A 10,077-nucleotide genomic window follows, 5' to 3' on the forward strand; every position below is an offset into this window, starting at 1 on the left:
GTGAGTCACCGGTGGCAAAGCTGGAGAGCAAAGGTGGGGGTAGCCGAGGTGATAAGTGGGGACAAACAGCCTGGCAAACTCCAGGGTGCTGGAGCACATGTGCCAGGAAGGGAACAGTGGAAATGATAACGTGGCCTTGGGGAAGTCACCCATCTCACTCTGCTGGGGATGGATATGACACAGGGACACCCCTGAGCCCAAAGTGCCAGCTGGGTCCTGCCCATCACCCAGGGGCTAAGGAGGGTGAGGGAAGGGGGACAAGCAACCCGTAACAGCTGCTGACTCCAAACAGTGTGAAAACATCAGATGTTTGTCCCCAGTGCTGGGGAAGTGCAGTCTGGAGCCTCTCACCCTCCACATCGCACACAGGTGACCCTACCCACAGCACTCAGGTACATATCACTGACTCTTGGTGTGTACAGGTGACCAAAACTGGTCACATCTTGACCAGGACTCCCCTTTCCATGGAGTCCTGAACTGGGTCAGACTGGGCCATGGCCAGGGCTGCCCCTTGGCTGTGGTCCTGAGCACCAGAGCCCTGGGGATGCTGAGCTGGCTTCAGGGATTAAGAGGATTGAGCCTGGGAGTGACTCACAGGGAGCCCTTGGACAAGGGAAAAGGTATGCCCAGCATGATGCCAGGCCCTGCAGGGCACTGGGACCTACCAGGGCACCTCAGACAGATCATCCTCCTCCCCAGGGCTGGGGGTTTCACCTCATGCCATCAGGGACCCCACTCCCTGCTCCTCCCAATATGGCTGGACTCGATTTTAAAGGTCCTTTCCCATCTCAATGGTTCTATGACTCCACTTTGGCAGCCCCCAGGCTCCTGCCCAGGTCCTGACCCCTGGCAGTGGGTGCACTGCACACCTGGGCACAGGTAAATCACAGCTCGACTCACTCCAGCTTCCTGTGCCAGTGCTTTATTCCTTGCCAAACCCCAAACCCCAGTGCCCAGGCTGGGCTGACTGAGGGATTTGGGTGCCAGCAGCAGCCTCAGCTCTCCTGGCCCTGGTTAAACACAGGGGAAAGCCCAGGCAGGCTCTGCCTCACCCTGCCCACCCTAATGGCAGCACCTTTCCCTGCAGAAAAAAACCCAGCCATATCTTCCCAACTTTGCCATGAAACAACCCCCATCCTGGGGCAGAGGCTGCCACAGGCTCAGCTCCAGCTTGTCCCAACAGGAGAAGCCAAACCCGCAGCACGGGCGAGGAGGGCCCTGGCTCGGCACCACCACTGAGAGCAATTTCGAAGCATCCCAACACCACAGCCCACAAGAGCGGGTGCCCAAAGCCCATCCTAGCCCCCAGCAAAGCTCAGCTGCGGAGAATGGAGCTGCCGACGGGGCAGCACCAACCCAGGGCAGGCCCAGGCCCTGCAGAGCCGCAGCAGGCTCTGACGTGCCAAGCAGAGCCCACCTGGTCCAAGCCCCAAGCCACGCTGCGGGCAGGCAGCGCCGATCCTGGCAGGGAAAAGGGGCAGATCCAGGAAAGAGTGGCTGGCGAGGAGCGGTGGGGAGGCAAGTAGCAGCTCAGCCCGGATTTGGAGGGAAAAGGTGGTTGTAATTGTGCCAGAGAGCAAACCCAGTCCCTCCTGCAGCTCTGCAAGGCACGGATCCGCCGGCGGCAGCAGGAGGGGGTGGCAGGCACCACACCCACCTCACTGCCCCCAGCCCAGGCTCAGGAGGAGGCCTGCAGCTTGCAGAGCCCGTCGGCGTACTGGAACTGGGCGCCGTTCTCGTACTCGTACATGTCCAGGGCCACCTGGCAGCTCTCGCGCACCACGCGCTCCTCGTCGCCGGCGAAGGCGCGCAGGGCCCGCAGGCAGCAGGGCCGGGCGATGGAGCCCAGCGCCTCGGCGCACTCGTGCCGCACCATGGGGCTCTCGGTGCGGCTGCACAGGGCTGCTGTCAGCTGGGGGACGCACGCCTCGTCCTGCAGCTGCCCCAGCACGTAGCCGATCTCATGGCGGAACAGCGCGCTGCCGCAGCGCAGCCCTGCGAGAGGGGGCATAGTGAGCTGGGACGCCCCAAAATTCACCAGGATGCCCCAAAACATGCCAGGATGCCTGGATGGAGCCCCCGCCTGAAAGCTGGGGATGCTAAGGGTCATTGCCCCAGCCCCATGTACAGGAAGAGGTGTCCCACCCTGCTCCCTGATCCCACCCTGCTCCCTGATCCCATCCTGCTCCCTGATCCCAACTTGCTCCCTGATCCCACCCTGCTCCCTGATCCCAACTTGCTCCCTGATCCCAGCCCTGCTCCCTGATCCCAGCCCTGCTCCCTGATCCCAGCCCTGCTCCCTGATCCCAGCCCTGCTCCCTGATCCCAGCCCTGTCCCAGTGCCTCCTTTGATGGCAGCACCTACCCCCCAGCAGAGCTCCTGCCCCCTGCCTGCCCAGGTTCTGCCCCACCACATGATGTTCCAGGGCAGCATGGCCACAAACTCCAGCCCTCCGGGACCAAGCCGCTAGAGCAGGAGCTGACAGATCCCATCTTATGGACCTCAACAGGCCCAGATGGCTGACTCAGGAGAGCCTGATTCACTTGCCTCAGGCTGGGTCCAAACAGTTCCTGGGCTGTGGTCTGCCCCTTTCCCACTCAGGGACATTCTCCTCTCCCAATACCAGAAACCCCTGACCTTCCAGGCCAGGAGAGCATGACCCCAAAACCCCAGGCCAGACTGGTCCCAGACCCCGATCACAGCCAGTGCCCTCCCTCCCTCAGGGAAGGGAGTCTGGAGGGTGGCAAGGGGACTCTGGAACACCAGAGACCACCCAGCACTCTGTAATGCAGCAGGGAACAGCAGCCCTAGACACAAACACATGAGGAGCAGCTCTGGCAGTCCTGGATTTGGGAAAGGCTCATCCCAGATTAGCCTGGACAGACCCACAGCAAGGACAGGCCCTCACCTTCTGCCAGCGCCAGCACAGCAGCCTGGCCCCCCACGTTCCGCAGAGCAAACATGGCCCGGTAGCGCTCAAACAGCTCCTGGGACTCATCCAGGAGGATCTCCCGGAGCTTGGCAACATCTGTCTCCTCTGCAGGGGGAGCAGGATCTACAGAGAGGTACGGGCTCCTGCCTGGCTGCTCCTTGTTGTTCTGCAGCCACTCCAGCCTCCTCACAGCCAGCTGACATGTCTCTGCCACCTGTGGGGACAGGGACACGGCCCTGGCTGCCCAACAGCACTGGACAGCACCAGGAGAAGCCCAGCACACAGCAGATGTCACTGCGATGTCCCCACCCACCTGGCCTGTGCAGGATCTGCCTCAGACCAGCAGTGCTGATCCCAGAGGAAATGACGCCTCGGGAATCTCACCTCAACCACAGGATCCTGGGAATAGCGTTTCAGGACATCCAGCACGTCGGGGTTCCCGATAGCACCCAGGGCTTCACCTGAAGGATGGATCAAGATGTAATCAGGGTGTCTGTGTGAGAAGAACCCTGCTGTGTCCTCTAGCAATGCCTTGCCTTGTTCTAAAGCACAGACACAGGCCAAACTGACCGATCCCAAATGGGGCAAACGTGGGCACAGGCCAGACTGACCAATTCCAAACAGGACAAACACGACAGGAGAAGCCTGGCCAGCAGGAACAGCAGAGCCTGGCCAACCTGTCCTGTCAGGTGAGGTGTTCCGTGACTCAGGGTTTGACATCCAAGCTGGATCAGGCCCCCGTGAACTGTCCTGTACAGTGGGAGAAGCACCCCAAGCTCCACTTGCCAGCCAGCCCCCTCCCCTGCCCCCAGAGCCGCAGGAGCTGCTGCCGTACCTGCCTCGTGCCTGACCATGGGCTCCTGGGCCGTGTCCTCCAGCACGCGGATGAGCACCGGGATGGCCGCCTCATCCTGCATCTGGCCCAGGCAATAGGCCAGCTCGTGCTTCAGCAGCGCCGAGCCGTCCCCAAAGCCGCGGCTGATCCATTCCACGGCCGCGCGGCCGCCCAGGTTCCGCAGAGTGAAGAGGGCCCGGAACCGGGCGGGCAGGGGCTGCGCCGCATCCACCAGCGTGCGGCCGATGGCCTCCACCTCCTGCTCCGTCACCATGGCGCGGGCGGCTCCGGGCACGCTCGGGGCTCCGGGAAGCTCCTCGGTCACACTCCTGCGTCCGGGGAAGGGAGTCAAGGTGCGCCCTCAGCCGCCAGCGGGTCCCGTGGCCGGGGGCAGGGCGGGCGGGAAGGGCCGCGGTCCGGCCTGTGCCAGACAACCGGACCCCGGGCCGGGGCTGACCCCAGAGCGCGTGTCCTCGGACACTCGGTTTCACCGGATACCCGGGGCGGACACAGACCGCCTGCCGCGACCGCGCCAGATGGAGCCGCCGAGTCAGCGGGAGCGGGGCCCGAGAGGAGCCGCGGGGCCGGGGGATCCTGGGGGATTCGGGGAGGGCCCGGCGGTGCCGGCGCCGCACTCACCGCGCGCCGCCATCTTGCCGCTCCGCCACGTGACCGCCCGGCGGCCGCGCCTGCGCAGTACGCACGGGCGGGGCCGCCCGCGAGGCGGCGCTGCCGCCCCTCCGGCTGAGGGCGCTGCGGCCGCCAGGGGGCGCTGCGGGAGGGGCAGGGGCGCTGCCCGCCATGGCCGGGCCCGGTCACGGAGAGCAGAGCCGGGCGGGGCCGCGGAACTGAGCCACAGACCGCTCCAGAGAGGGGCCGGGGCTGCCAGGCTGGGCAAGGTCCACTCTGAGAGGGGCTACGGTGTTCCAAGGAGGGCAGAATTCCTCTGGAGAGGGGCAGGAGGTGCCAGGCTGGGCAAGGCCCACCCTGAGAGGGCCTGGGGGTGTTCCAGGCTGGGAGAAAGCCAGAGAAGGTTCAGGCAGTGCCAGGCTAGGCAAACCCCACCCTGAGAGGGACCTGGGGTGCGAGACTCGACAAAATCCCTCAGGAGGGGGTCAGGGATGCCAGGCTTGGGCAAAATCGCACTGGAGAAAGAACCAGGGGTGCCAGGCTGGGCAAACCTCTCCAGAGAGGGGTCAGGGTGTTCCAGGCTGTGCAAACCTGTCTGGAGAGAGGCCAGGTGAGCAAGGCTGAGCAAAACCCCTCTGGAGAGGGGCTGGGGGATGCTAGGCTGGACAAGCCCTCAGGGCAGCACATCCCTGAGTTTGTGGATGCAGTTTAATTCCAGGCTGGTGTCAGCCCTTGCAAGCCACTGCTCCACCTCTTCCTTCCCTCTCCTTCCCATATGTGTTTACGCAGCAAGTTTCAAACCTCCAAAGGAGTTTTGCCTTATTTCAAGGCTCCTGCTGATTTTGGTCTAATGGAGAGGCTTTGAGACAGAGCAAAGGGAGATCCCAGCAGCTGCCCCCTCCCAGCCCTAATCCCCACTGTACTCCTGCAGCACACAACACACCACCAAACAGTTTAGATCCTGGGAGAGAGAATGGGCACAAAATACATTCCACTGCCTGAAACCTGCACAGCAAACCCACCACGAGCGTGACACAGCCGCCCCTCCCCACCCTGGGCCCGCCTGGTACAGCTGGTAGCCCTGGGCCACTTTGCCAGAGTCCACGGTGGGTCTGCAGGCAGGGATGTGCAGGGCAGCTGCTCCCCGGGCCCATCAGCCCTCCCCGCAGCTCTCGAAGTACTGGCACATCAGCTCCCGCACTTGCTCGGCCCGGTTGTCCTCCATGGCGGCCGGCGCGGGCTGGCAGGGCTTGGGCAGCTCGGTGGGCTCAGTGCCCTCCAGCCACTCCTCGTTGAAGGGGTTGTCGTGGGCCTCGCAGACGTTGTGCAGGATGCAGCAGGCGAGGACGAGGGTGGGCAGCAGCTCCAGGCTGCAATCGTCGCACTTGAGGAGGATCTGCCAGCGCGCCTTGAGGCGCAGGAAGGCATTCTCGATCACGCTGTGGGCCCGCTTCAGGCGGTAGTTGAACTGCAGCTGGCGCTGGGTCAGGTTCTTGTCTTCCTGGTAGGGCTTGAGGATCCAGTCTTGCAGGGGGTACGTGGCATCGCCCAGCAGCACGTACTTCTGTGCCTTCCCCATGAAATGCTTGGGAGGGTTGGGGCACAGCCGGCCCTCCTTGGCCAGCACCCACAGGCTGGAGCTCTCCAGAACCGCGCTGTTCTCCATGCTGCCTGGAAAGGCGGTGGAGACGTCCCAGAACTGGCCCAGCCCATCCACGGTGGCCTGTGTGAGGATGGAGTGCCAGCCCTGGCCGTTGCAGTAGTCGGCGGTGAGGCGCAGGGGCGGGTGGATGGGGATGTGCAGGCTGTCCAGCGCCCCGATGCAGTGCGGGAAGCCCCAGCGCGTGCAGAAGATGCGCGCCATGTTCTCCAGCTCCTTCTCGTCGGGCAGCCGGAGGTAAAGCGGCTTCAGCAGCAAGACCACGGCATAGCTCACCTCCCGGACACAGCTCTGCACCGTGGAGGGCCCCACGCCGAAGAGCGGGCTCAGAGTCTGGTACTCCACGTTGGTGGCCAAGTGCCACAGGGCCACGGCCACCCTCTTCTCCAGTGGCAGGGTGGGGTGGAAGTGCGCGCTGTGCGGAGCCAGCCCAGGCCGTAGCTGGTTGCAGATGTAGAAAAAAGTCTCCTTGGACATCCGAAACTTCTCCAGCCAGTCCTGGGGCCCAAACTCCTTCAGGACCACCTGCTCCCACCAGTCTGTGCTCCTGAGGCTGGGCCAGGCACGGGGGTAGAAGCAGCAGCTGGTTCTCCTCCGGTGAGCGAGGAGGAGCTGCAGTGCAGGGGGGAGACAAGAGCGGTGTGAGACAGCACTTCCCTGCACCTTACTGGGACCCCCTTCTGAAGACCACCCAGCTCAAGAGACTTGCTCAAGGCAGGAGGATGGCCAGTGCCAGGTGGCCAGTGGTCCCAACTGATCTAACACCAGTCAAATCTTCCTGTTCCTGGGAAACCTCACTGCAAACCCACCAGGCAGTAGGTGTGACTCCAGACAAGATGCTCAGGTGTTGCAGATGGAGCTTTCTGGAAAAGCCCTTTTTTGGGGTGGCCATTCCCTCTGGGGGTTTGTATTTTAATGAGCATTGCGGGATTTCCAGCCACCAAGGGAACTGTGAGCTAAGTCCTGATTTGGAAGGGGGAGAGAGCATCCCGCAAAGGGGATCATCCCTCATGATTTGAAAGGAGAAGCTCCTGGCCTCTCCACAGGAATTGTTTTTCTGTTATTAAATTCTACAATGTAACTTTAAACTAAAAAGAGGCTTTAGTCACCTTCTTCAGCTGCTGCCCAGGCCAGCAGGTTCCTCATGTTCCCTCCCAGCTTGTCCTTGCAGCGAGGGATCCCTTGTATCCCCAATTGCATCCCCCACCTTTGATGTCACCCCCATGTCCGCAGCATCCACCAGCCTTTGTGTCCAGGATCATATCCCATGTCTTTCAAGTCCCATCCTTTGTGTCCCTGTCTTTGTGTCCCACAGAACCCCCACGTTCCTCATCCTTTGTGATCTCTGTGTCCATGTGTCCTTCCTGTCCCACATCCCGTGTTTTGGGTCTCAAATGTCCCCCACCCTTTATTTCCCCCTTGTGACTTCCCCATGCTCTCCATCCTTTCCACCACTGTCCTTTGCATCCTGCCCCCAATCAATGTTTTGTGCTCCTGTGTACCCCGCGCCCCAAATCCCCCATGTCCATGTGTTCCGTGTCTTACATCCCCATCCTGTGTCCCCGGGATGTGTCCCGCATCCCCCCACCCTCCATGTCGCCGTGACCACCGCTTGTCTCCCGTGTCCCCCACCCTTTGTGTCTCCGTGATTTCCGTGACCCTCCCATCCTTTGTGTCCCCGCGATCTCCACGTACCCCCCGCACCCTCCGTCCCCCGTGACCCCGTCCCCGCCTGCGGCTGTCCCCACGTCCCGGCGGCCCCGCCCCGGTCACCGTCATGAGCCGCTTCTGCCGCTGGCTGTAGTAGTGCCGGAGCCAGGCGCGCCGCTGCGGCCCGTCCCAGCCCCCGGCGCCGCTGCCGCTGCCGCCGCCGCTCCCGGTGCCGGTGCCGTTCCCGGCCATGGCCCCGGCGCGCCGCCGCCGCCGCCGCGCCAGCGCGCACAGGAGCACCAGCAGCCGCTCCCGCATTTTCAAATCGGGAGCCGGGGCCGCCCTGGAAGTGATCGGCGGCGGGGTCACGGTGGCACCGGGGGGCGGGACGGGGTGGTGCCGCTCCGCTCCGCGCGGCACGGCAGCGTACAGCTATCCCCATCCCTGCCTGCAGCTCATCGTACAGGCACCCCGTCCACACCGCACCGCACCGTCCTGCCCATCCCCATCCCCAGAGCACCACCGTCCCCATCCCCATAGCACCAACATCCCCATCCCCATCCCACAGCATCACCATCCCCATCCCCACAGCACCAACATCCCCATCCCCACAGCACCAACATCCCCATCCCCATCCCACAGCATCACCATCCCCATCCCCACAGCACCAACATCCCCATCCCCATCCCACAGCACCACCGTCCCCATCCCCACAGCACCAACATCCCCATCCCCACAGCATCACCATCTCCATCCCCACAGCACCACCATCCCCATCCCACAGCATCACCATCCCCATCCCCACAGCACCAACATCCCCATCCCCACAGCACCAACATCCCCATCCCCACAGCACCACCATCCCCATTCCCATCCCCACAGCACTAACATCTCCATCCCCACAGCACCACCATCCCCATCCCCATTATCCCCATCCCCACAGCACCATCACCATCATCCCTATCCCCACAGCACCATCATCTCCATCCCCATTCTCATCCCCACAGCACCATCATCCCCATCCCCATCCCTGCCTCTCTGCACTGTTCTGCACAGCCATCTCCATCCCCACCACCATCACCAACTCTCACCAAACCACACTATCCCATCATCCCCACCCTCACCACCATCCCCATCCCACCCCATTCCCTTCCCGCCCCCACGCTGGGCTGGAAAAGAGTCACTGGGCTCAGCTGCAGCAAGGACTGGCACTACAGAAACAAGGAAAACCGCTACAATAAAATCCCAAATCTGCCTTGGATTTGCAGAAAGGCTAGAAAAGGCTGGAAAAGACTGGACAAAGCTCACTGGGTTCAGCTTGGGCAAGGACTGGCACCAGAGTGACAAAAGGCCCAACCACAGACAGGCAGTGCCAGTGCCCTGCTGGTGCCCGATGAAAGGAATAAGATGAATGTGTCTTTACAAACAGACTGTGTGAATCTGTTTGTAGATAGGGCCAGGGAATTGTAGATAAGAAAGTAACTGGAGAAACCATCAGTTTCAGAAAGTGTTACTAATTCACAAGGACTGCTGCTCAGCCAAGGTTCTGCTAAATCCCTGAACTTGGAGAAGAGGAACAAAGACAATAGAATGAATATCATATGTTAAACAAGGGGGGGATGCATATTAGAGGGGGACATACAGTAGGCAATTCAAGAAGTTTGAAGTTTCTCCACCTCAGCCAGTGGAGAAAGGGAGAGGCTGATGTGGCCATGAAAATTAGGATAAAAAGGAGGCTGCATCCCCCAATAATTTGAGAGGCCCCATGGGAAATGCCCCATGGTCTCTCCCTTTGTTCATGAATAAAGTTACAGGACTCCCCTGTCTCCTTTTTGGACATAAACCTCTGGTATCTTGAATTTTTCTGTACACCTGGGAGTAATGCCAGGGCCTGGATGGTACCCCAAAAGTGGTGCCTACTCTCCCAAAGTCTGTTGGGTTTCCAGACTGCCATGGCAGGGCAGATCCCACAGGTCTCCTGAGGCAATGGACAATGTGGGGGTGCTGCAGGGAAGTTTCTGGGTTCCTCACGGCCCAAGCCCAGGGTCTGCTAGAGGGAATCATCTTCAGTTCTGGAGGCACTTTGGGCACCACGAGATCAGAAGGATCCAAAGGATCCATTACCCATAAGGATGTTGGAGAGTGGCCAAAGGAGGGACACGGAGCTGGGGAAGGGCTGAGGAGCAGCTGAGGGCACTTGGCTCGTTCAGCTGGAGCCCAGGAGACTGAGGGGAGGCTCCTGGGGGCTGCAGCTCCTGCCCAGGGCAGGCACAGGGGCAGGGGCTGAGCTCTGCTCTGGGACAGGGACAGGAGCCCAGCAAGGGCTGGAGCTGGGCCAGGCCTTGGCATGGAGCTCAGGGCAAGGTTCT

General features: G+C 61.8%; 2 protein-coding genes across 3 annotated transcripts; both read right to left on the reverse strand.

Moving 5' to 3' along the window:
* Positions 1-906: 906 nt before the first annotated feature.
* Positions 907-4,555, reverse strand: DOHH (deoxyhypusine hydroxylase). Of its 2 annotated transcripts, none has more exons than XM_054649984.2 (5): positions 4,408-4,555; positions 3,769-4,097; positions 3,318-3,394; positions 2,910-3,147; positions 907-1,995 (listed from the first exon to the last, which is right to left on the reverse strand). In XM_054649984.2, exons 2-5 carry the CDS (start codon positions 4,040-4,042, stop codon positions 1,679-1,681), a joined length of 906 nt encoding a protein of 301 aa, XP_054505959.2. In that variant the 5' UTR covers positions 4,043-4,097; positions 4,408-4,555; the 3' UTR covers positions 907-1,678. The 2 variants fall into 2 exon arrangements, with proteins under 2 accessions (XP_054505959.2, XP_054505960.2); XM_054649985.2 differs by lacking the exon at positions 4,408-4,555 and adding an exon at positions 4,226-4,243.
* Positions 4,556-5,357: 802 nt separating this feature from the next.
* Positions 5,358-8,139, reverse strand: LOC129131399 (uncharacterized). Its single transcript, XM_077191406.1, has 2 exons — positions 7,832-8,139; positions 5,358-6,670 (listed from the first exon to the last, which is right to left on the reverse strand). The coding sequence occupies exons 1-2, from the start codon at positions 8,024-8,026 to the stop codon at positions 5,552-5,554; spliced, it is 1,314 nt and encodes a 437-aa protein (XP_077047521.1). The 5' UTR covers positions 8,027-8,139; the 3' UTR covers positions 5,358-5,551.
* Between the last annotated feature and the right edge of the window lie 1,938 nt (positions 8,140-10,077).

This window comes from Agelaius phoeniceus, chromosome 29 (genome assembly GCF_051311805.1).
Source record: "Agelaius phoeniceus isolate bAgePho1 chromosome 29, bAgePho1.hap1, whole genome shotgun sequence".
In the NCBI taxonomy this organism is placed as follows: Eukaryota; Metazoa; Chordata; class Aves; order Passeriformes; family Icteridae; genus Agelaius; species Agelaius phoeniceus.